The sequence below is a fragment of the Lissotriton vulgaris genome, chromosome 12 (genome assembly GCF_964263255.1).
Source record: "Lissotriton vulgaris chromosome 12, aLisVul1.2, whole genome shotgun sequence".
Taxonomy (NCBI): domain Eukaryota; kingdom Metazoa; phylum Chordata; class Amphibia; order Caudata; family Salamandridae; genus Lissotriton; species Lissotriton vulgaris.
Window position 1 is genome coordinate 71,922,602 of NC_141700.1, and position 26,132 is coordinate 71,948,733.

The following is a 26,132-nucleotide window of genomic DNA, read 5'->3' on the forward strand; positions in this document are numbered from 1 at the left end:
CTGAATGCCAGGCCATGTTCCAAAAGCTATGAGGGAGCGGTCCCTAAAGTTGCTTGTGGCCTGGTGCTCAGCACAGCACTGTTCGCCCCAGAGGTCTTGTTCTCGGTCAAGAGAAATGTCATGGCACTGCTCCTGGAGTCCTAAGTCCTCGTCTTCCCACTCAATGTCGTCAGGTCGGTCAGTAAAGAGTTATAAGGAACAGGAAGTCAAATTATGTTTCAACTTCCCCCTCTCCGTCGGCCGCTGTAATGGAGGAGCTCCACGCTCTAGGCTTTGTTCTGTGGGGCGTGGGGCCTGGGGCCTGGGTCGGCTCTGCTCTTCCATGCCTTTCCAGGAGCTGGAGCGATCCCCGCCCAGCTTAACACATTTTATGATGCCATGTATGTCATATTTTGCCGACCAGACCCTCCCTGCTAATTTTCCGGGCATCGGATGCTTCATTGGTTTCCACGCCGGTGACTTGGGTCCAGAATACCCCAACGGATACAGTGGCAGATCCGGACCTGTTCCAGTCATTCCACTGCGACCTTCCCCTACGCCAAGACTCCCGACGGCGCCAGCTCAGTTCTTATCCTGATGATCCGGACCTGAATCGGGGCCCAACGACAGCACCCCATGGTCAGTTTCTCAGCCTTATTTTGAAGGGTTAATAATGGGCTTCTCAACCCTTTACAAGTGTAACCTGAGCATGAAATGGATTATATGAGAAATTGGATGAGGGCAAGTGGACTGGATACCTCTCCAGATTCTGGTCAGCTTTCTCCCCCTACCGTGGCTAGGGAGGAGGGAGCTTCATATGCTGTGGTGGTGGTGGTAAGGGAAGCAGAGGTCCTGGACCTTCAGCGGAAGGCAAGACGAACATCTTGCAGCTGGGTGTCCCCTCTTGGGAATCCCTCTTGCCACTCAACGAGGCCTAGACTGATGTCCTTCTGGGAACCTGGTCCAAGCCCAGGACAGGGGCTCCTGTGAATAGGACAATCGCCTGCAGCACTGGCCGGCCCAAAATTCCCCACCAACCACCCTTACCCCTAAGAGCTTGGTAGTCCAAGCCTCTCCCTCAGAAGGTGCATTCCCTTCTGCACCCCTGGACAGGGAATTCAAAAGGCTGGATAGTTAGGGCAAGAAAATGTTTTCTTCAAGCAGCCTTGCGTTGTGGTCGGTGAGCAAAATTGGGCATAAAATTCTCCTTGTGGGAAACAGTTGTGCAAATACTGCCACATGTCCCGGAGGAGGCCTGGGGCCATCCTTCCCCAAGCACTTTCAGACGGGATAGATGTGGCAATGTTCACCGTTTGTTTTGGGCTTGACACTACCGACTTGCTGGGCAGAGCAATGTCATCAACAATGGCTGTTCACCGCCATTCCTGGCTGAGAACTTCTGGCTTTTCTGGACATGTCCAGGCTTCCCTTATGGACATGCCCTTTGATGGCACCTGTCTCTTCTGAGACAAGGCAGACATGGCCCTGGATCGCTTTAAGGACTTGCGGGCTACAGCCAAGTCTGTGGGCATCTCTGTGTCCACCCGTCTGCCTTTCTCCCCTTTCGTGGCCATGGAAGGGGTTTTCAGCTGCACCAGCCAAATCCCAGCATCTGAAAGAAACACGTTAGTGTTAGATTCCTTACCTTAGAATATCCCCAGGCGTCAGTCTGGATCCGGAAACTTTTGCGTAGCAGTACCCCTGCGCGTCGGTAGGCGTCGTCTGCAGGCGTCCCCTGCGGCTCCGTGTCCGTCGTCGGCGTCGTGCGCCGTGATGACGTCGCTGGAGTATATAGACGCCGCCTCCGCGCGCTGACGTCAGTTCTTCTTTTTTCCGCGCCAGTGGACGCAGATCTGAAGAGCAGTACTCCGGTCTTTGACCAAGTTTTTCGATTGTTATTTCTCTATTGTGCCTGATAGGATGCCTGGGTTCAAGCACTGTGATGACTGTGAGCGCACGATGTCGGTCACAGACCATCACCGCCTCTGTCTCCGGTGTCTGGGCCCCGACCACGACGTGGACTCCTGTGTCGACTGCCGGGCCCTCACCAACAAGGCTAGGCGGGAGCGGTCCCGCAAGCTACTGGAGCTCCGGGTGTCGGCCCCACGTCGGGACCGGGAGCGGTCCCGGTCCGGCCGGAGGTCGAGAGAGTGTTCGAGGGAGCGGTCGCGGAGCCGCGCCGAGCGTTCCAGAAGTCGACACCACTCGTCAGGCTCATCAGGTAAGAAGCACAAGAAGTCGGGGCGTCGTCATCGTACCCCCGACTCCCCCCCGACGCTCGCGCGATGCGGCCGGGGGCTCGGGTGACCCCAACCCCGCGGCTCCGCGAGAGTCGCCGGCGCGGCCTGCCTCATACCCTCCGGTCCCTGGGCACGGCGCGACGCCTGAGGAGATCGAGGCGTTCCTCATGGCCATGAGGGCGCTCGCTTCTCCGACGGGGCCTACGGCGCCTTCGGGCCCAGTGCTACCGTCTGGGGGCCCTGGCGGTTCGGGTGTCCCTGCCTCGGCGCCGTCGGGTGCTCCGGCCCCGGCGCCGCCGACGGCTCCGACCCGGCGCCGCAAGGGCCTTCGGGATCGGCGCCGGCTGGTCTTCCGGCCTCCCCGGCGCCGTTACCATCGGGGTTACCCCCGACGCCGCCCCCGCGCGGCGCCGGTTCTCCGGTGCCGGCTCCGGCCGGCGGCGGGGTTCCGGCGCCGGCTCCGGGCGGCGCCGTCCCCTTACCTTCACCGACGCCGGACGCGGCGCCGGACGGGCGTCGCTCGACGCCGGTCCCGGCGCCGATGGGGCCCATGAACCCCGAGGAGCCAGTCTACATCGTTGACTCCGAATACGGAGAAGATGAAGAGTTCGGTGAAGGTTGTGAGGGGTCCGAGGACCCTCTGTCACGCGAGTGCCAGTATGACCCGGACTGGACAGGTGACTTGGGGGATGCCAGTGGTCTGGACGACTCTCCTAACCCTGGTTTGATCTCTCCTCCTTCCGTGGCATCGGTGGAGGGAGCTGCCTATTCTGTGGTGCTGATGAGGGCTGCCAAGGCCTTACACCTTGAGCTCCCCGTCGCGGCCGTGAGGCCTAACATCCTCACCGAGGTCTTCAAACCGCAGTCATGCCCACAGGAGCCACTGCTGCCGTTTAATGAAGCCTTGTCAGACGTTCTGTTGGGCACGTGGTCCAGGCCCGCTTCAGGTGCGCCTGTTGATCGGAACGTGGCCAGGCGCCACCGTCCTTGTCCGGACGACCCCAAGTTCCTGTCTACCCACCCCACTCCTGAGAGTCTGGTGATCCAGGCCTCGACCTCCCAGTCCGCATTCCCGTCGGCCCCGCCCGACCGGGAATCCAAGAGGTATGACCAGTTTGGCAAGAAGGTCTTCTCGTCCATTAGTTTGGGCCTGCGGTCTTGCAACACCGCTTGCCTCTTGGGCCGCTACACCCACTCTGTGTGAGATACGGTCGCGGAACTGCTGCCAGAATGCCCCATGGAGGTGCGGGCAAAACTCGGTCAGGCTGTGGCTGAGGGCCGAGATGCAGCGAAATATTCGATACGGTGTGGTCTTGATACGACCGACTCGCTGGGCAGAGCTATGTCAACGACGGTGGCGATTCGTCGCCACGCCTGGCTGAGATCCGCCAATTTTTCGGCTGATGTCCAGAATACCTTGATGGACATGCCGTTTGATGGCTGTCACCTGTTCGGTGACAAGGCGGACCACGCGCTGGAACGCTTCAAGGACTCCAGGGTCACGGCCAAGTCCTTGGGTCTCTCGACCCAGCGTCAGCAACCGGGTTCGTTTCGTCCCTTTCGTGGCCAAGGAAGGGGCGCCCCCACACGTGCTGCCAGCCACGCGCCGCAACAATCCTTTCAACGCGGTGGCGGCCGTGGAAACCGCCGTGGTGGCGGTCGGGGACAACGGTGGGGTCAGACCACACCTTCCCCCGCAGCATCTACCCCAAAATCCTCCTAGTCCGTGCTTTCGGCCCCATGTGACGCCAGTGGGTGGCAGGGTTCGCCATCACCACGCTCACTGGCGCACGATCACTTCAGACAGGTGGGTGCTGCAAATCGTCCGAAGGGGCTACTCCCTCCCCTTCGAGACCTCTCCTCCAGCCATGCCACCGCAGAACCACCGTGTGTCGGGGGACCACTTGACACTTCTGCAGGAGGAAGTTACGGCCCTCTTGGCCAAGGGGGCCATCGTGCGCGTTCCTGGGCCAGAAGTAGGGCGTGGTTGCTATTCCCACTACTTTCTGGTGCCCAAGAAGGACAAGGGGGGCCTACGTCCTATCTTGGATCTAAGGAACGTCAACGGCTTCCTCCGGAAGGAGAAGTTCAAGATGTTGACGTTAGCTCAGGTCTTGGCTGCTCTAGACCCACAAGACTGGATGGTAGCGTTGGACTTGCAGGACGCCTATTTTCACATTCCCGTCCTGCCGGCCCACCGGCGTTACCTGCGGTTCACGGTAGGCCTGGAGCACTTTCAGTTTATCGTGCTCCCCTTCGGCCTTACCAGCGCCCCACGGGTGTTCACAAAGGTGATGGCGGTGGTCGCAGCCCATCTGCGCAGGTTGGGGGTTTCAGTCTTCCCCTACCTAGACGACTGGTTGTTGAAGGCGGGCTCGCCCCAGACAGTCATCCACCACCTTCAGATGACGGCAGACCTCTTGCACGACCTGGGGTTCTCCATCAATGTGCCGAAATCACACCTGTGTCCCTCTCAAAAGCTCCTTTTCATCGGAGCGGTTCTGGACTCGGCGCAGTTTCGGGTTTATCCTCCGGAACGGCGGGTTCGGGATATTCAGGCTTTGATTCCCATCTTTCAGCCGCTATCCCGAGTTTCGGTCAGGTTGACGCTGCGGCTGCTGGGACTGATGGCTTCCTGCATCCTTCTGGTGCATCACGCCCGGTGGCGGATGCGGGCTCTGCAGTGGGACCTGAAGTTTCAGTGGGCACAGCATCAGGGCAACTTGTCCGACCACGTCTTGATCTCGGAGGGCACTGCGAGACAACTGCAGTGGTGGCTTACGGACCGCGATTGGGTCAGGGGCAAGTCCCTCTCCCTTCCCCAACCGGAGCACGTTGTCGTGACGGACGCGTCCCTCCAGGGCTGGGGTGGCCACTTGGGAGAGGCAGAGATCAGAGGCATCTGGTCTCCGGCGGAGTCCCGGCTCCATATCAATCTGTTGGAGCTGCGGGCGATTCGTCTGGCACTGAAGGCCTTCCTCCCCTTTGTCAACGGGAGTGTAGTGCAGGTGTTCACCGACAACACCACCACCATGTGGTACTGCAACAAACAGGGCGGAGTGGCGTCGTGGACCCTTTGCCAGGAGGCTCTGCGCCTCTGGCAATGGCTGGAACGTCAGGGCGTGACTGACGGTTCAACACCTGGCAGGTTCTCTGAACGCCAGGGCGGACGAACTCAGCCGTCGGTGCACGATGGATCACGAATAGCGTCTGAACTCGGACGTGGCGCAAAGCATCTTTCTGCAATGGGGAGAGCCTTGGTTAGATCTATTCGCCACAGAAGAGAACGCGCAATGTCATCAGTTCTGCGCGTTGGAGTTTCCAAGACGGCACTCGCACGGCGACGCCTTTCGGCGCGAGTGGAGTTGCGGTCTGTTATACGCCTTTCCGCGTATACCACTTCTGCCCAGAGTGCTGAAGAAGATCAGGCGCGACCGGGCCCAAGTTATCCTTGTGGCTCCGGACTGGGCTCGAAGGTACTGGTATCCCGAGCTACTCAGCATGTCAGTCGGTCCCCCGATCCGCCTGCCCCTTCAGGAGGACCTTCTGTCGCAGCAGCAGGGGACGGTCCTCCACCCGAACCTGTCCAGTCTCCACCTCCATGCTTGGAGATTGAGCGGCGGCAGTTGAGGCCATTTGACTTGCCTCCTGAAGTCTGTGATGTTATTCTGGCAGCCAGGCGTCCCTCCACTAAGTCGGTATACGCCTGTCGGTGGAACAGATTTGTGGCATGGTGCACAGCAAAGGCTGTGGATCCTCTTTCTGCCCCTCTTTCGGAGGTTCTTCTGTTTCTTCTTTCTCTTGCCCAGCAGGGCTCTGCTCTGGGCACTATCAAGGGCTACCTTTCTGCCCTTTCAGCCTTTTTGAGGCTTCCTGATCAGCCTTCTTTGTTCAAATCCCCGATTGTAACCCGATTCTTGAAAGGCATCACTCACATGTTTCCACCTGTTCCGTTTGTGATGCCTCAGTGGGATTTGAACCTGGTTCTAACTTTCCTGATGTGTGCTCCCTTTGAGCCCCTTCATTCTTGTCCTCTCCGTCTCCTGACTTTAAAGACGGCTTTCCTGGTTGCCATCACCTCTGCCAGGAAAGTGAGTGAGCTCCAGGCTCTTTCTGTCCAACCTCCTTTCCTGTCCATTCATCCTGACAAGGTGGTTCTCAGGACTAGACCTTCTTTCCTGCCCAAGGTTGTTTCGGCGTTTCACATCGGGCAGTCCATCACCCTCCCTTCCTTCTTCCCGCCTCCGCATCCTTCAAAGGATGAAGAGCGGCTCCACCGTCTGGACCCAAAACGTGCGCTTTCATTTTACATGGATCGCACACGCCAGTTCCGGGTGGATGACCAACTGTTTGTTGGCTACGTGGGTGCGAAGAAGGGACGGGCGGTCTGTAAACGGACCATCTCTCGATGGGTCGTTCTCTGCATCAAAGCATGCTACTCTTTGGCTCGGAAGGAGCCCCCTGTTGGGCTGAGGGCCCATTCCACTCGGGCCACGGCGGCTACCACTGCCCTGGGCCGGGGAGTCCCCTTGCAGGACATTTGCCAAGCGGCTACGTGGGCCTCGCTGCACACCTTTGCGAGGCACTACTGCCTGGACAGTCAAGTCCGGAGGGATGGCTTCTTTGGCCGTTCTGTCCTCCAGTACTTTCTGGTGTAGTTTTGTATTGGTTCGCAGACCCACCACCGGGGTTGGTATTGCTGGGGTATGTATTCTAAGGTAAGGAATCTAACACTAACGTGTTTCTTTCAGATGAACAAGTTACTTACCTTCGGTAACGATATATCTGTAAGAAACATTAGTTAGTGTTAGATTCCTTACCGAACCCACCCATCCTCCCCGTTCTGCGAACTGATACTTAGGGTTAAGGACATCCCTTTCAGGGCCCTAGTTTTACATGGCACCAGTGTTGGTTCTCTCATGGCTCTGCGTCTCCTGGCGCGGAAAAGCTGTGTACAAAGAACTGACGTCAGCACGCGGAGGCGGCGTCTATATACTCCAGCGACGTCATCACGGCGCACGACGCCGACGACGGACGCGGAGCCGCAGGGGACGCCTGCAGACGACGCCTACTGACGCGCAGGGGTACTGCTACGCAAAAGTTTCCGGATCCAGACTGACGCCTGGGGATATTCTAAGGTAAGGAATCTAACACTAACTAATGTTTCTTACAGATATATCGTTACCGAAGGTAAGTAACTTGTTCAACAAGACCACGCAAGTTGAGCAACCTCTGTGCGGCAGTGGACGCGTCTTCTTTCAACCCCGTGGGTCGGGCAGTGAGAGCTCAAGTCAGTCCACTCTTGGCCGTGCCGCCTCCAAACCTTCTAGCCGTTCAATATTATGGGCAGCCAGATTGTCAGGATGAGCCATCCGCTCCACCACTGGCAAAACACCACGTCGGAAGTTGGATTCTTCAGATAGTCTGAAGAGGCTACTCCATCCCCTTCAAGACTGCCCCTCCTTCCATGCCTTCAACTTACAACCGGCTGACTGAGGGCCGCCTGAACTCGCTTGAGGAGAAAGTCCGCACTCTCTTGGTTAGGAAGCCATAGAGAGGCTTCTGTTGCCAGAAGTAGGCTGTGGTTGCTACTCCTGCTACTGTCTTGTCCTGAAAAGAACAAGGGCTTTCGTCCTCCCCTAGCTCTGAGAGCCCTCAACTACTTCCTCAAAAAGGAAAAGTTCAAGATGCTGGCTCAGGTCTTGTCTGCACTAGAACCCGGAAATTGGATGGTGGCTTTGGACTTGCAGGTTGACTATTTCCACATTCCCGTCCTGCCTGCTCATTGGCGATACCTGCAGTTCACAGTAGGCCACAAGCACTTTCTGTTCATAGTGCTCTTGTTTGGCCTTACCTGCACCCCTCGGGTGTTAACCAAGGTGATGGTGGTGGTTGCAGCGCATCTGTGCAGATCAGAGATGCTTCCCGTCAAAACAGCCTTTTTAGTGTTAATAACTTCCGAGAGGAGGGTGAGTGAATTGCAGACTGTCATCCAATCCTCCTTACCTGACCACCTTCCATGATAAGTTGGTGCTTCACACTAGGGCCTCTTTTGTACCAAAGGTGATAACACCATTCCACCTGGGGCAATCAATCAATCAGTCACCTTGCCCACTTTCTGTGCTCCTCCGCACCCCTCTAAAGAAGAGGGGTGACTCCACCGTTTGGACCCAAAACTAGCATTGTCATTTTACCTTGATGCACTGAAGAATTTTGGGTGGACAACCAACTCTTTGTGGGGTAAGTTGGATCAAAGAGAGGTTGTGGTGTGCAGAAGAGGACTATCTCATGATGGGTTATCCCCTACTTCAAAATGTGCCATACTCTGGCCAAAAAGCAGCCTTCCACTCATTCCACCAGAGCTAAGGCTCCTACCATGGCATTGAAAGTGGAGTTTCAGTCCTCAACATTTGTCAGGTAGCAATGTAGGCATCCCTGCACACGTTTACCAAACACTTTTGCCTGGACAGTCGAGTCCAAAGGGATGACCTTTTTGGTCGCTCTGTTCTGCAGGACTTCCTGGTCTTACCTTGTCCCCGTCACTCCTTAGGGTATGGTTTGCTTGGGTATCTATTCAAAGGTAAGGAATCTGCAGCTAGATGTCTGTCAGATGGACAAGTTACTTACCTTCGGTAACGCCTTATCTGGTAGAGACATGATCTAGCTGCAGATTCCTTACTGACCCACTCATCCTCCCAGCACTGCGGTCTGGTTTTTAGGATCAGGACTGTTGCCTTTCAGGGACCTAGTTGTTCTAAACACACCAATGCCCGTTCACTTCATGGCTCCGTGCTTCTGCTTTGCAAAGACATGAAAAGTAACTGATGTCAGTGCGCCAAGGTGGTGTATATATAGGTGACGGAGACATCACTTGCAGTGCAGACGACGTCACCTACCAGTGTGCAAGGGTATTGCTCAAGCAAAAGTCTTCCGGATCCAGCCTCATGGCTGGGAAATTCAAAGGTAAGGAATCTGAAGCTAGATCATGTTTCTACCAGTTAAGGTGTTACCGAAGGTAAGTAACTTCTACATTTTTGTTAGGTACCCTTTTGCTGTCCTGGTGCACTAATATAGTGTGTCATTTTAAAGGTTGTACTCTAGATGTTGGGTGACTGCTGACTTCGCAGAACTGCAGCCATGAACTTCCATGCTTTCTCCATAATGAAGGTCATCAGACTTACTTTTCTTACTTTTTACTGTTCCTGGAACCATGGCCTTTCTCTGTAGGCAATGATTGTTTGAGGATTTAAATCTTAGAAAATTGCAGAGTGGTCATGTTCTGGAGAAATGGACATATGATCACTCTGTGCGTTTGCTTAAGCCTTCTTGACATTAGCAAGAATTAGATATTTGTTGTTGTGTATACTCTGATAAATTAGAGTATAGATGGTTGTACATCCCTCCCAGACTCTCTGTACTTAACCAACAAAGTGGGCTTAGTTACCATTTAGTCTGCCCCTTCTGCCCATGATCTCGGAGGACTCCAATTTGTGTCTTGAACGTATGACTTCAGACATCAGTTTCGAATACATTTTGTCAACTCCTAAAACCACTCCCAGGGCTGGAAGCATGTATGAGAAATTAAGCAGACTTCACATTTGTAAAACAATTAAGCAGCGATCAGAACACAGCGAGCTGTACAAAGCAAGTCATTGTGATAAAATGGGAGCTCAAATTCTGACTGGTGCTTTATTGCTGACAATGCACGTGATATTTCCTCAGAAATAAATTGGGTCTTGATGTCTTTGACCAATGGGAAATGCTGATAGCACAGGGCTTATTGAACTGGAAAGTGGATTATAGTTTGTGCGGAACAGAGTAGGGTTTATGTAGTCGCAAGTATGGATGATGAGGATTATGTGATTACAATATAATATGTCCATGATTTATAAACTTTTTAGAACCATGATCTACATTTTAGAATGACAAACTTTCGCCCAGCCACCTAGCTTAGTGGACATGAGGCGGGCGATTTTAATGTGAATAATGTGGTAGCACATTTTGTGTTGAAATGGCCACTAACTTTGCACAAGCAGATATATAGTAGACAAATACTAATGTACTGAAATTGGGTCTCTGTGAATATTTATCATGTGTATCACCAGCTAAAAAGCCTTGATTTGTATCAAAAGTTCTGATTCCAGCACACTTCAGAGTTGCAAATAAAAAGTGATTCATTTTTGTTTACCTAACTGTTGAAATCATACAGTTCTTTTAAAGGTATTTCAAATTATAGCCACCCCTTTTACATTTCCTGAACTTCAGCTAGATTGTCACATAATTCGCTTTAAAAACTCCTCTCCCTTGACTTTTCTTTCTGTCTGCATATACCAATCCCACAGTAATTTGTCAGAAGACAGCCTGGCATTTGACCTCTGTCTTTGAAGCACTTGTGAAGAGTTAAACACTGACTTAAAGAAATTTTTATTTATTGTTTGATCTTTCCCCAACCACCTGAAATCTGTTTGCGACCCAGTTTGGGAACCACTGGTCTATGTGATCAGGAAGAGGTCTAGAGCTTATGTGATCGAGGAAGAGGGATCAGGGTTTTGTGATGTGGCAGAGGATTAAATCTTGTGTGTTCAGTAAACTGAATACGGGATTTGTGATCCGGTAGACAAGTCATCAGGGATAGGGCTTGTGATCGAGAAGAGACCTATGATTTTTGCAGCGTGAATCTTTCTGGATTCACTATGCTGTGCATTATTCCGCGGTCTAGTGGTTGTGTCCGGAATCGTAGGCCTTATAGACCAGGTGGGCGTTGACGTCCCACCTTCTGGTGTCCAGCCATTCCTGTCCCCCTTGCTTTGGATGTTTTTCTGCAATACAAAAACACATGCTGAGCAACCAGTCTTGATATGGTGGCATGCCTGGCAAGCATTTTTGCCACAGTTGGTACTGCTGTTTTTGCAAGTGTACTTTAGGCAGAAAGTCCCTACTGATTGGGGGGAGGATTTTTCAGTACTGTGGGTAAGCCAACAAGATACTGGGTCTGCCCAAATGTAAAAAAGGTGCCAAGTCTACAGAGTGGCAGTAGGGTTGTCATTTTGAAGGAAAAGGTTCTTCAATGAATTAAACACTCCATGTGGCGTCCGATTATATTTTGACTTGTATTACATTTCCCTCCTCTAAAAACGACACATGAAACACTCCTACAATGGTCCACACTTGCTATGCCCAGTAACATAGATGGTAAAATGTAAAAAAAATATATATATATGGCTGCTTCTCTTGTCTTTCATCAATCCAAACCTGGAGTCATGTTAGATGTACACATCTGGAAAACAGTGTATTTATGCAAATAACAAAGTGTTTGGGATCCTCTTCTGAATTAGGGTTGTTAAAGAGTCCAGCTATAAGATGTCAACTGAGTTTCCAAATGTGCTGGTTTTTGAGAATTTGTGAGAGACTAGACGTCCTGCAAGTGTTGCAGGGATTCTGTTCAGGAACAGAACTATGCTTGGGACCATGGAACATTAGTAGATCAGGACTGAGTACCCAGACCACCTCAGTACCATGAGCCCGAGTCCGACTAGCTGTAGTGTCTCACTTGACCTCTTACTCGTATCCAGGGAGACAAGTGAGTTGATAGCCCAGAACACAATACAACACCTCCGACCCTTTCGGGGATCGCGGTGACAGGACACCCTCTTTCACTCAGACACTTGTACTCGTCCACAATAAGATATGACTGAGTCACGAAGGAAGTTTGAAATATTTATTTAAACTATCATGCTCTAACCCCTTCGATGCGCTCATCAGCCAACGGCCTTCTCGAGCATTACCTTGGGAGTGCGGCGCACGTCCGTTGGCCGACGAGACCCCACTCACTTATTCAAACCGCAGCAGTGCAGAGGAATCCGCGCCAGGGTTACGCAGCCAAAATGCTATTTACGTGCCATAATCCGAAAACAACTGCCTAGCAAAATTACTATCAGCATAGTCCGTAAACCATATATTATGAAAAGCCCTTTCATAGCCTAACCCCCCCTCCCCTTCAACAGAAGCAAACTGATTATACAGCAAAGATCTCTGGGATTAGTGGTGGACCTCATACCGTAGCATATACAGAAGGACATTCTACATCTCAGATACAGCCATAATCTTCTCTCAAGAAATATCTCTGTTTTACATTACTGTGCATACCTATATCACAAGGCGTACATGATCGTAAACAGCTACATTCTTGTGTTGTGTCTGTGTGCTAGTGCCCGACAGAACAAAATAACAAGGGACATTGTTGTTTGACCTTGTCGGCTGAGTTGAGACTAAATCCCAGGAAAGAACACAACAAGAAAACAACTGCAGGTTCTGCGTGAAAATGCAATGTCACAAAAGAAAACATGTTTATATAGTAACGTGTGCAAAACAAATGCAGCCCGTGTCTGGCACAATTAGGCTAATCTAGGGAAAACTGCAATGGGCCATGGACAGAAAACATGACCCAAGCTAGCTTATCACACAGATGAAGTAAATATTCTACCTATGAAACTTACACGGGGTATCGAGGGTCTACAGTTAAATAGTTAAACATGATAAGGCCTGTAGTAAAATATGTTCAGGCTTGTCGAATTCACCAATTCAAGATTAAGGGCCCTCAGAATAGTAAATCGCCATGTGCCTTTTATGATACCTTGAATTTCACTCCAAGTTTTACCCTAGATAGTAGAATATAGTAATTACACAAAAAGTAATGGCCTACGCTCCATCATTTGTGCGAAAGGTGAATTTCCTCACCTAGTTCAAGTTTGTTGGCACAGAGACACTGTCACTTCACATAGCATCTTCTCAGTTCCCTTTAGACCATACTAGGTAGAAGTGCCTTTTGAGAAAAAGACTGTACGTCTATGGAACATGCTTGACAAGTAATGTACTTCTTACTGGATCCTCAACGTTTGTGAAAAATATTAAAGACCTAGGTTTTTCCACAGTATTTGCTGCCATCATAATTAGTAGTTAGTAGCTTTCTCCACAGTGCGAATAGACTCCTGGGAGCAGGCACACTTTATAAATAATCAGTAACTTGATACTGGTGGGCTTAACACAGAACCATGGGGGATGATGCCAAATGACATGGACACAGCATTGTCAAGTTAAACCTTGATAAGGGAAGTCTTTGTTCTTTACAGAGGAAAACAATGGTAAGGTTTGAACTTCTGACATGCGCTGTATTTCTAAGCCCTATTCTGCTCAGTCATAAGGAAGGAAAAGGGTCTGTTGGACGTTGACATGCTGTACCTTCCAGAGATTATTAGAGTGCTCTATTCTTCATTACCCAACATGACTGCCTCTGCCCTTTGGCCTCCTATTGTATCACATTTCAGGGCTTTTAGGGTAGCAGTGAATTAAAATAGAAAGTGAGATAAAGTGAAACAAGCCACATGATTATAGAAAAGTAAGGAAAGTGAAGCTTGCATCATCGACTTCAGACAAGTCAGTCTTTTAGGAATGTAGCATTCAGCTGTGAGCTATGTAAGTGTAATAAGAAGGGAGAGGGCGCTGTATTCAGTACAGTGGGTATTAAACAGGAATCCCTGAAGCCAGCTTGAGAATGAATTTACTGGGCAGATATAACTGGATAGTAATTCGATCTAGAGCTTAGGGTTTTTTGATTCCTATATCCAGTCCCTAATTGGATGATCACATATTACAAGGGGAACCTTTAGATAGGGTCATTATGGTATAGACATCCCGGGTTAATTAATTCATGAAATGCTGGAGGTATGGCCATGCGAGTTGGAAGAGAATGATATTCAAAACATTGTGGACTTTAGATGGAATTAAAATATTTTGTGCTTTATGTGAGAGTGGCAGTCACTGAAGAGACTGAGCCCTGGTCTAAATCTCATTAGGGTCCTCTATAAATAGAGGTACGGCATTGCCACCAAAGACTCCCAGCAGTCCATATATTCCACCAGGGCGAAATTGTGTTTGCCAATAGCTTCTGCTTCTCAATAGAATTTTGGGAGGTTCAAATGTCACTAGTTAATCAAGACATGCCCTTTTTGTGGATCGCTGCCTGCCAACGTGCATAACCAGAAGGCACTTGAGTAGCTGAATGAAGAGCTGGAGAATGTGCAGAGCTTACATCTTTACCAAGTAGTAGACAAGTCAACACCTTTTATTTACAGTGAATGTGTTTATTCCATCTCCCTTACTTGACTGGTGTCTTTGACTTATTGGTAAAAAAAATTGTTCATACTTGCAAAGCTGTCACTTGGTCTGCATCTCATCAAAGTTGGGGTACACCTTGAGTTCAGAACTAGCATAACTCCTACACTTGGTTTGTTAGTGAGCTGTTCCATTGGCGTCCATTTGTTTAATACATTTCTGGGACTGTTTTCTGTCTTTTTCATTTTGCATGAGTTACTCTTTTTTTTGTGCCTTTTCTCGCCTCCTTTCTGCCCCATATCCACACATTTCCCTTTCAACTTTCTACCCTTCCTGCTCGCCCCACACCCCTTCTTCCAATATTCTTCTTTTGCTTCCATCACTAGCCATCACCTGAGGGGAAAGAGCTTGGCGAGGTTGGTCGGATTCCGGCTGTGGAGCCTTTAGGACATTGCCTTTCAGCCAGCAGGTTGGGGGGCTCCGTGCAGGTATATGCAAATTCAATGTGCACTTTATAGAGAGGTGAGAAATGGCTGAACGGTGTGAGTGGGTTTTGTCTCTTCACCATAGAGTGGACAACTCAAGAATAGCAGTGAATAGGGTGTTTGCCTTACTGAAAGATTTTGTATGAGTTTTGAACCTTCACCGTTGGCGTGTGTTAATAGACTGAAAACTCCTGCAAAGTTGGAGACGAGCAAAAATGTCTCCACGCAAATGTTACCCCCTATAGATACTGTTGACTGTACTTCACATGATGCAAGATCTCTCTATCTTGAGCCATTTCTGATCTTTGAGAATCCAGCGAGAGAAGAACGGAAATGTTGGCTCGCATTGTTGAAGAATAGCTTAATAGCGGATTAAGTTGTTGCATGTAATACATGGAGGACATTACATGGGTTCATTTTTTGTTAATGTCTTTCTGAAATATGTGACTAGACATGAACATGCTGGCTATCTTAACTATTGTGAAGAACACATTTTGATAGAGTTGCAACACAAGGCTTGGGTGAACGATTTGACTGGTTTTCTAACCAAATCTCAAGATAGACTTCCAGTTGGAGGACTTTCTTTGTGGGCGACAGTCTCTGACATTCTTGGTAGTTCATGGTGGTTTCGTATTGGCTGGATCCAGGAGTTGTGCTTAGGAAGAAAGAAGGCGGGGGACAGGTGGTGAGTGAATAGAGTAGGGTAAAGTTTGATGGAAGTTAATTCGATTTCCAGCGACAAAACAATGTTTTTAATTGGTTGGTTCTCCAGCTTCTTCCTGAAACTAAATGGAATTAAACAGACATACCTATATGAGGGTCCTTATAGAAGTGATGCTCTATACGTGAGACTAAAAGGGGTAGGTAGCATCCTTGGAATTTGGGAGGTGAAGGCTGGCCAAGCAGATTCTGATACCCCCGCAGTGTCTCTAAGGTGCCTACAGAGAAGAATTGGCCATCATATTTTATTGCTGAATTATGGCTTCTCATGAATAGTTCCTCGTAGTAGCCTTAAAGAGTTAGACCATAGGTCCTTTTTCGTTCTGTCAGAATTGCACAGCACATTTTAATACTGCTCTTTATGTTTCTGTCAGTACTGTTTTACTAAATGCTCTAGTATTGCTTTGTGCTTTAATGTGCAGACTGACGTATATGTACACAGGCTACAGTGCAAACGGGTCACCCAGGCATTTTTTCAAAATGCTAGTCATTGTCTATGGAGAGAGGTACAGTTTTAAAAGAAGAAAGGGAATGTATATTGTAAAAGTTAATTTAATAAACTCTTGCTGTGCTCATTAAAAAAACAAAAAGCCAGCTCAACCTGTAGAGAAAGGAGGTTCTTGTACTAAAAATTAATAATAAAATGGTTTGAGTTTTCTCAAGTACTTACCTACCGAAAATTACTTTAAACATTTGTCTAATCTTGGGTAGATCACTGTTGCTTCAATGAAATTAAACTAGCTCAAGAGACCTCTGTCTGGATGAGACCTGTAGCATTCCTATGGACGGAAGAAATGTATAGAATTAAACATACAGTGGGTGTATTCTCCCTCTCTGGCTTTCACTGAAGAGACGATGGGATTGTGGTATGTGGCAGGTCAGAGGAGGAACGCTTCTAATTTTGGTAGGTTTTCTTAGTGCAGAGTTTGACTCCATCCAGTTTTATCCTCAACGAAAATAGGGTGTCTGAAATTACAGCATTTCTTCTCTGTTGAAAGCAGAAACTTAATGTTTTTTTCAGAAAAACATGCTTTTCAGGTGGACATGACCCACTAGTTATGTTTTCGTTTTTTAGAGAAAAGCAACATGGAACCCAGGACATTGATGACCTCCGCAATGGCCTGGCTAGGATATCAGTTGTTTCGGGAGATTCTGATTTACATTGGTTATACAGGGAATTACTTGCTTCAGTATTGTCAGAGAGATGGTGGTTCAGTTTAGTGACCTAGGTGATCCTAAAAAATCTGTGGGTTGGGGTGGTGCTGATACTAGAGGAAGCAGTGTATTCAATTTAATTCCACACTTTGAGCCTGAATAGTTTATTCAACCCATGCAATAACCTGAAAGTGGCTAAGAGAATCCCCCACAGATCTTTGGGCTGAGAAGTGCACTGGCTTCTTCATAAGTAAGTCGACAAGAGATGCTCCATATCCTCACACTGCACCTCTGAGAAATGGAAGAGCACAGCTTTAAGTGAAGCGCTCACAGATTTCTTCTGCCAGTCAACAGAGGAAAACGTGGAGCTTTTCTATTCTCTTCCATGATGCGTTGGTTCTTTCTATGTCTCATTTGTAGTTCTTGCATCTCCTGCTGCTCACTAACCATCCTCATGTTTCACAGGTGATGAGTTCCACCAATGGCGAACTGAACCCAGATGACCCAACAGCTGGACACTCAAACGCACCAATCACAGCACCTGCTGAAGTGGAGGTTGCTGACGATACAAAGTAAGTGTTCCTCTGCTGCCCTTTTACTGGAATAAACTGTTGAAGTGTCAAAGGGGCATTGAAAAGTCCCAGCCGAGGTGCTCTGTGCTTGGACACTGTTGCTTTTTCGTTTTGTTTAATATTGACTTGTGCCTTGCTGCTCGACATCCATGTTCTTCCATAGACTCACCTAATTTTTAAGAGGATGCTGCACTTTACAGTGGCAATAGTGGTGGCTTGAGTAGTCTCCAAGCTCTCCCTTTTACTGCCTTCTTTGGAGGAATCTCTCTAAGGGATGGGCGAGAACGCAGGCTCCGTTGTCATTGACCTCCCTGGAGGGATCACTTTTAATAAAAGAAGAAAAGACTAGCTTGCAGGCACAGAACTTGGTCTTTCAAGTCCATGTTTACGACCTGTTAACTTCCCCTCTGTGGGTGAAAAGAAATTTGATCTGCCTGTTCATTCACAAGCACAGTCTTCTGTGGAGGAACATCTTTCAACGACCCGTGATAGAGTGAGAGAATGTCCTCATCCGCCCCTGCCTGCCTCTGAAGTGTAGCCTCTCATTGTGAGGCAGATATCTATCTACATCTCTGCTTGTCCTAGATGGATAGCATCTTAGGGTGAGGCAGATTTTAATATTCTCCAAATCTACGGCACTCTTGAAGAGCTGTCCGAGACGAGATGCGTGTTTCTGCTGTGCTTTGGAAGGATACTTTCTGTAGTAGGGGGATCTCTGTGTATAGTCATAATCTAGTGAATGGTCCCGCCCATGTGCGTGGACCCCGGAGCAATCAAAAAAAAATCTCTTAAGCTGTCTTCTGTGCAGTCCTGCATAGACACTTAAGAGAAAATTAAAGACAAATAATGCAGCCTATACCTACAAGGCGACACTGTCCAGTACTTCCAACTAGAAATGCAAAGGATATTCCACCAATATCACATTTAACCCAAACTGCTAAGTTTCACCCAAAGAGAAACTTCCCCTTCACAAACTCCTTGGAATGATGGAGAGGAAGGGATGGACAGACAAGCCCCCATAGGCTGCCATTATGTGTCTGGAAAAGGGATACTGTGCCTTTAAGGAACTCTCCAGAAACCCTCAGTATCCCAGAATGCACAGCCAAAGTCCTTTTACCTTCAGTTCTTTTTTCCGGCTCCTGCTAACAGGACCCTGGAGCATTGAGCTCTCCCTTTTTGGGTGTTTTTCCATTTTCTGGCACTTTTCAAGTGTTTTGAGTGTTTCACTCGACGTCTGACTTCTTCTTCTTCTTCATTTTGCTGGGTTTTTTGGCCAGTTTTGCCCACTCTTTTGTTGAATATGCCAGCCTTATTTGACAAGTCCCCTGAGTGTGCCAGGAAGAAGGCTAAATCGGATGCTCACAGAGTGTGTATCCTCTGCCTCCCTTCCTCCCATGTCCCTGAAGACTGTGAGATTTGTAGGTCATGATCCAGTCGGAGACACCAATCAAGGAGTGACCATCGATCTTCGACACGGTCCCGACATTGTCACCGAGGGACAGGTCAAGGTCCCGTCGTACGGACTATTCCAGTGCCTGGGGATATTCGCCCACCTTATCGGATTCCCCCATACGAGAGTGTCACCAGTGGATGACATTGTATCGTTTCAGGAGGTGTTATTGAGAGGGGTAGCGAAGCTGGGGATTACTCTTAACGGTACCAACAAATTCTACATTGGTGATCTTCGAGACCTTGCACAAGCAGCAGTTGTCTCGACCCTTGTTGCCCCTGGTGCCAGGGCTGGAGGAACCGGCTATGGAGCTCTTCCTGACTCCGGCGTCAACGAAATCTGCTCCTTCCCGGCTGCAGAAAAAGTACAGGCCCCCAGACTCTGATCCGGCGTTCCGTAGATCAGACCCGGTGCCGGAATCAGTAATCAACACTGCGGCCAGGAAGCAGCACACTACTGCCCCGTCTTCTATGGTGCCTCCAGATAAGGAGAGCCGTCAGATGGATTCAGCGGGAAGAAAAGTCTGCGGTACGGCTGCTACTTCCATGAAAGCCGCTAGCGCCGCGGCTCTCTTGGGTCGGAACGACCGGTCTTTGTGGGAGTCCCTGCAGCAGTTTCTGGAGCACCTTCCTAGAGACAAGAGGGAGGACTTCCAGGAAATCATCAATGAGGGCATGATGGTATCCAATCAGGTGATCAGCTCGCCTGCAGATTCCTCTCTCTTGGCGGCTCATAGATACAGCCATGGGATTAACCTGAGGCGCCATGCCTGGTTGCGTCGCTGAAACCGGAGGCGCAGCAGAGAGTCGCCAACTTGCCGTTCTCTGGGTCAACGCTATTTGGAAAGCATGCAGATGAGGAGATGGCTCGCATGAAGGCAGAGGCAGAAACCCTGACAGCCGTCTGGTTAGAAAAGCCAAAAGAGCAGAGGAAGACCTTCCGTCCCTTCCAGAGACGTTTCGGTGCCCAGGGAAGAGGGCAAGGTTGTCAAGCTGGCCAGCAACAGCAGTACCAGCGGCGGCCATTCCAGAAGCGCCAGAGGGGCAGAGGCGGCCAGCAGTCCTCCTCGACGGCCAAGGGCCCGACCGGGTCTAGGCCCTGAGGTGTTACTTCCTCCTCGTCCGTTACCCGCTCCGGTGGGGGGAAGCATACAACATTACTTGGCAAAGTAGAGAAAAATTACTCAGGACAAGTGGGTGCTGAATATTGTTTGCAATGGATACAGTCTTCGTTTTGTCAGCCCTCCTCCAGCAATTCCACCGGTTTGCTCGCAGTTCCAGCTGCTCAAGCTCCAAGCGGAGGCCGATACCATGTTAAGAACAAGGGCGATAGAAGACGTCCCTTTGTCTCAAAGGGGTAAGGGTCTTAACTCCTGGTTCTCTCTGGTGCGCAAGAAAGACGAGAACAAGTTCAGGCCCATTCTGGATTTGCGACAAGCAAACAAATGGATTTGCAGGGAGAAGTTTTGCATGCTGTCTCTGCACCAGATTTATCCTCCGCTGCAAAGAGGGGACTGGCTTTGCGCAATAGATCTGCAAGATGCATACTTCATGTGCCCATTGCACGGAAGCATCGGAAGTTCCTGCCATTTCTGGTCGGCACCAATCACTATACCTTACTACCGTTTGGACTGAAGTCTGCGCCCAGGACCTTTTCAAAGTGCATGGCAAAGGTGGCAGCTCACCTGAGAAAGAACAAGGTGTTTGTCTACCTGTACCTGGACGACTGGTTGATCAAAGCCTCTACCTTCCAGGAAGCGCAATTGCACTTCAACAGGACGGCCGTTCTGTTGAGCCAGCTGGGGTTGCACATAAACATGTCCAAGTCTGTTCCGACTCCTGTCCAGTGCCTACAGTACTTGGGAGTCTCCATCGATACTCTTATCAGCAAGCGTGTCGCCTGCGGAGGAGAGACGCGTATCGATCCTTCGGAAGGCTCAGGCTCTCATGGCGGTTCCATCTACGACAGTGAGGACGGTGTCTTCTCTACTGGGGTCAATGGCCTCTTGCATGAGGCCGCTGCAGGAATGTTTGGAGGATCAGTGGGACCAGAAGCGGGGGAGCTGGGACGACAGGATCCGGCTGTCCCTTCACGATCAACAGTCCCTGAGATGGTGGTGCTCAGCAGAGAATCTCCTCAAGGGGGTTCCATTCCACAAGGACATTCCCATTCAGACTATCGTCACGGATGCTTCTCTCCATGGCTGGGGAGCGCATTCCGACCATCTACAGATCCAGGCAACGTGGTCCCCAGCGGAATCCACGTATCACATCAATTTCCTGGAACTCAGAGATGTTCACTTGGCACTGAAAGCCTTTCATCCGTCTTTCCAGACCAACTCCTTGCTTGTGCAGACGGACAATACAACCACAATGTATTACCTCGACAAGCAGGGGGGCTCAAGATCGCGCACACTGTCACAAGAAGCGCAGGCGATCTGGCACTGGATGCTAGCCAGAGGACTGACGATAACGGCTACCCATCTAGCAGGTGTGCAGAATGCTCAGGCGGATGCACTCAGCAGGATGATCCAAGAAACCCACGAGTGCGTCCTAAACGACTAGGTACTCTAGGACATCTTCGCCAGGTGGGGCACTCCAGACGTGGATCTGTTCGCCACCGCCGAAAACAGAAAATGCAGAGACTTTGCCTCCAGGTATTACCAACCGGGGACTCTGGGGAACGCGTTATGGATCAGCTGGTCGAACAGCTTTCTGTACGCTTTTCCACCAATTCCCCTGATTCCGGCGGTGCTCATCAAGCTGTCTCAGTCCAGGGCACGGATGATCCTCATCGCTCCGGAATGGCCCAGACAGTGGTGGTTCACAGACCTGTTTCACCGGTCTCTCCTGCCTCACATGCGACTGCCGTGTCGGTCGGACTTTCTCACGAAGTTCGGGGGCAGATGGTGCACCCCAACCTCTCATCGATGAGTTTGGCGGCATGGCTCCTGAGATAGTTCTATATGGCCATCTGAATCTTCCTGAGGATTGCATAGACATATTGAAGGAGGCTATGAAATGACATTAATTTGTACTTGTAAAGCGCACTTATACCCCAACCGGGGTTTCCTGGCGCTGTACGCATACCGCTGTGGAACCCTTCCTGGCTTTTCCCTGTGAAATGTCCACTCCTGGACACCCCCAAGGTGAAGCCAGGCATCCCAGCGCTGTTGGGGCCGTTGTGCATATTAAGCAAGCTATTGCCCAGAGTTGCAGAGTGGGACCCATGATTAGAATAGGCACAGAGGCGAGAATGATCAAGTCTGAGGAAATTGAGCCTAAGACCCGCCGAGGCGGGAATTGAACCCTGGTCCTGGGCCAGACCTCTGCATCAGGGTTCGCCGCTCTAACCATTGAGCCACACTTCTCCACAGCTAAGCGAGTCTCCACTAGGTCTTCCAACGCTTACAAGTGGAAGAGGTTCTGCATCTGGTGCATGTTTAAGAACTATGATCAAACGACCTTCAAGGAAGATGTCATCCTTCCATACCTTTTGCATTTGGCTCAGTCTGGCCTTAATTTTCATTCCATTAAGGTTCACCTCGCAGCATTAACTGCGTACAGGAAATACCCTTCACAGACATCCTTCTTCCAGATTCCTGTGATAAAGGATTTTTTGGAAGGATTGAAGAAAGTGTTTCCTCCTGTTCGGCATCCTTCGCCTTCGTGGGAACTGAATGTGGAGCTGTCCCGGTTTATGATGGAACCTTTTGAACCTATTCGTATGGCTTCACTGCAGCACCTATCGTGGAAGGCGGCGTTCCTCTTGGCCATTACATCGGCCCGCAGGGTGAGGGAAATTCAGGCATTGTGTTGCCAAGAATCTTATACTGTATTTCATGCTGCGAAGGTGGTGATGCGTACTCGCCCTAAGTTCCATTCATAGGGTGATCTCTGATTTTCATGTTAATCAGACTATATCTTTACCTACGTTTTTCCAGAACCCTTCCACTCCAACGGAAAGGTCTCTTCATTCCCTGGATGTCAGAAGGGTGTTGAAATTCTATCTGGATAAGACCAAGGATATTCGTATGTCAGACCAACTGTTTGTCAACTATGGGTCGGTCAGGACTGGTCTTGCTACCTCTAAACCGTCCATCTCTAGGTGGATTGTGTCCTGTATCCAGTTATGTTACTAAAAGGCTAATAAGACCTTAAGGGGTAGGCCTAAGGCTCATTCCACCAGGGGCAAAGCGGCTACGACGGCTTTGCTACGTAATGTTCCCATTGCAGATATCTGCAGGGCTGCCACGTGGAAGTCGGTCCTTTGCTAAGCACTACTTTCTGGACTCCGAATGCTCAGGTTGGGCAGGCTTCGTTTAGAAATCTGTTTGCACAGTAGTGGTGTGGTCTTTTTTTCTCCACCGCCGGATTAGTTGTTGGGATGGGCTTGCCATTCTACCACTCTATTCACTAGATTATGACTATACACAGAGATCCCCTACTACAGAAGGAGTCATTTCTTACCTGTAACTCCAGTTCTGTAGTAGGGGTATCTTTGTTATAGTCATAAGCACCCGCCCTCCTCCCCGGTGTAGAAAATGATACTGTACTGCATGCTACCTTCAAAAAGAGCTGAAAGTAAAAGGACTTTGGCTGTGCATTCTAGGATACCGAGGGTCTCTAGAGAGTTCCTTAAAGGCACGGTATCCCTTTTCCAGACACATAATGGCAGCCTATGGGGGCTTGTCTGTCCATCCCTTCCTCTCTATCATTCCAAGGAGTTTGTGAAGGGGAAGTTTCTCTTTGGGTGAAACTTAGCAGTTTGGGTTAAATGTGATATTGGTGGAATATCCTTTGCATTTATAGTTGAAGTACTGGACAGTGTAGCCTTGTAGGTATAGGCTGCATTATTTGTCTTTAATTTTCTCTTAAGTGTCTATGCAGGACTGCACAGAAGACAGCTTAAGAGAATTATTTTTGATTGCTCCGGGGTCCACGCACATGGGCGGGACTATTGACTAGATTATGACTATAACAGATACCCCTACTACAGAACTGGAGTTACAGGTAAGAAATTACTCCGTCTCTCACATGCTGGAATTAGGTACCACCTACCTCATTTTTCTTTTATGGTGAGGTAGGTTTCCTAGAAACACACCAAGGCATCAGCTACTTTTTGAGTGTGGATGGATTTCCTCTCAAGTGACAGCATTTATCTACTGCTGCCTGGCAGCAAAGGGTAGCCTCAGAAAGGGGAACCTTTCCTTTATCTGTGCATGCCTCACTTTCTAAGGTTAGTGTCACAGGGTGATTGCGGTTTGGCATTAATGGGTGCCTGGCTGTGCAAGTCTAGATGTTCGAGGCATGTGGGCTGCTGAATTCATATCTGTGCATAGATCGCCGCCTAGTGTTGGGTCCAGATGATTGCACTTTGTTGTATTGGAAGAGTTTTAAAAGTATCACGAGATAGGGGACTCCTCCCCTGGACTACAGTGCGCATGGGCATCTTCTCCATCCTCAGATTGTTTTTTTCCCCCATTGGGTTCGGATGCTAACTCCTACACTCCAACTTCGGAATCGAAAAAGGCCAAAAGGCCTTCGACGGTATTGCTCTCGTTCGATACCTCTCTACTCGATCCAACCTTCCATCTCGAATCGGTCGTCGACGCGGGCCGTTGGGCCTTTTCGACGCCACGTGAGCCGACCGTCTATGGAAAGAAGCCCGTTTAAAAAGTGCCCACAATGCCACTCCAAGTTCCCACATACTGATAAACACTCAGTATGCAACAAGTGCCTTTCCCCAGACCATAGGGAAGAAACCTGCCCAGCCTGCGCCCAGTTTCGATCCAAGAAAACTATTCTAAACCGACGGGCCGTGAGGCAAGGAATGCAGCGACAGGCACCGGAACCGGACAACATCTTTGATGATGACCAGGATCTCCAAGAAGCTCCAGACTCTGACCTAGAAATAGTCACCGCCGAGGACTACTCTGACTCCGATGACGAGATCCCACCGGGGCAAATCATGAGTACCCTGCCCCCGACACCAATTAGCCCGTTACCAAAGGCTCCGGTCGAGGCATCGCCAAAAAGCCTTAGCCAAGATCATAAAGTTTCGCCAGCCCCGCCGTCCGGCTCGGCTCTGAAATCGAAACCTTCAGAGACCCCAGGGCTCAGTACCATCGTCCCGAAGAAGGTTCCAGAGCCAAAGAAGGTCGTCGACCCAAAGGGCGTTGATCCCAAAAAGGCCGTACAGCCAAAGAGCGTTGAGCCAAAGAAGACTGTCGACCCCAAAAAAGCCATTCAGCCAAAAACTGTCGACCCTAAAAAAGTAGTCGAACCGAACAAAAGCACACAGCCGAAGGGCGCCGAACCGAAAAAGGTCGCCGACCCGAACAAGCCTACTGTTCCGAAATCCGTCGACCTGTCACACGGGGCCGTACCGAAGTCCGTAGTAAGGCCGTAAAAACCTGTCGACCCAAAGAGAACTGCTCCAAAGACACCAGTCGATCCAAAGACACCAGTCGATCCAAAGACACCAGTCGATCCAAAAAAGAACATTGACTCGGAAAAAGACACTCATCCAAAAAAGCCTACGGAGCACAAAAAACGTGTCGAACCGAAAGTTCCGGTCGACCCGAAGACACCTGTCGACCCGAAAAAAGGGCCCGAACCGAAAAAGTCCGACAAAACACCATAAGTCATCCACAAACCAGGTGTTACCGACCTAAAAAAGTCTAACACTCAACCCAGGACTGTAGAGGAAGAACTATTCCACCCAGATCCATCAGACGACCAGGCAAAAATCTATATTAATCCAGAGACTGGTAAAGTTACCATCCTGCATAGGAAAAAGAGGCCTTTGGACTGTGAACCTCATTCCACTATTCCACTGAAGAAAAAGGACTTTGGGACTTCTCCCTCTAGACCCTTCATCCCTTTTCAACATATCATGCCTACTACACATTTTGCTTCTTACACTCCTTCTCACCACTGGGACAATGAGGGGGACACAGGGGATGAGCCACGGCCTCTATATATCCCACAGGATCCTGAACCACAAGAGGAGCCTTGGGATGACTCACAAGACCCTTACAACACTCATCCCATCCCTGATGTACCCACTTATCCTACCAAGCCGTCACCTACTGATGACACCGTAGTCTTCAATCAACTCATAGACGGGGCAGCACAATTCCACAATGTGGACATGCATAATGACCCTGTGGAAGAAGACTTCTTATTTGACACGTTCCCTACTGCAGAAAAAAGTGTTGGAACACTTCCCATGTTAAAGGGAGTTCTAAAACACGCACCTGACATATTTAAGGATACAGCCAGGGCACGGGTAATCAATCCCAGAATAGAGAAAAAGTATAGGGCAGCTCCTACAGACCCTACTTACATCAAAGGGCAGTTGCCACTAGACTCACTGGTGGTGGCTAACGCACGTAAAAGAGCCAACTCCCAAACAA

At 49.7% G+C, this 26,132-nt stretch overlaps 1 protein-coding gene across 2 annotated transcripts in view; it reads left to right on the forward strand.

Moving 5' to 3' along the window:
• The window catches only part of CSNK1G2 (casein kinase 1 gamma 2), a 142,410-nt gene that overhangs the window by 109,340 nt on the left and 6,938 nt on the right, over positions 1 to 26,132 (forward strand). For both annotated transcript variants that reach the window (XM_086947172.1, XM_086947173.1), the window contains exon 11: positions 17,156 to 17,262. In XM_086947172.1, the coding sequence (XP_086803298.1) occupies positions 17,156 to 17,262 (107 nt within the window). The remainder of the gene's footprint in view (positions 1 to 17,155; positions 17,263 to 26,132) is intronic.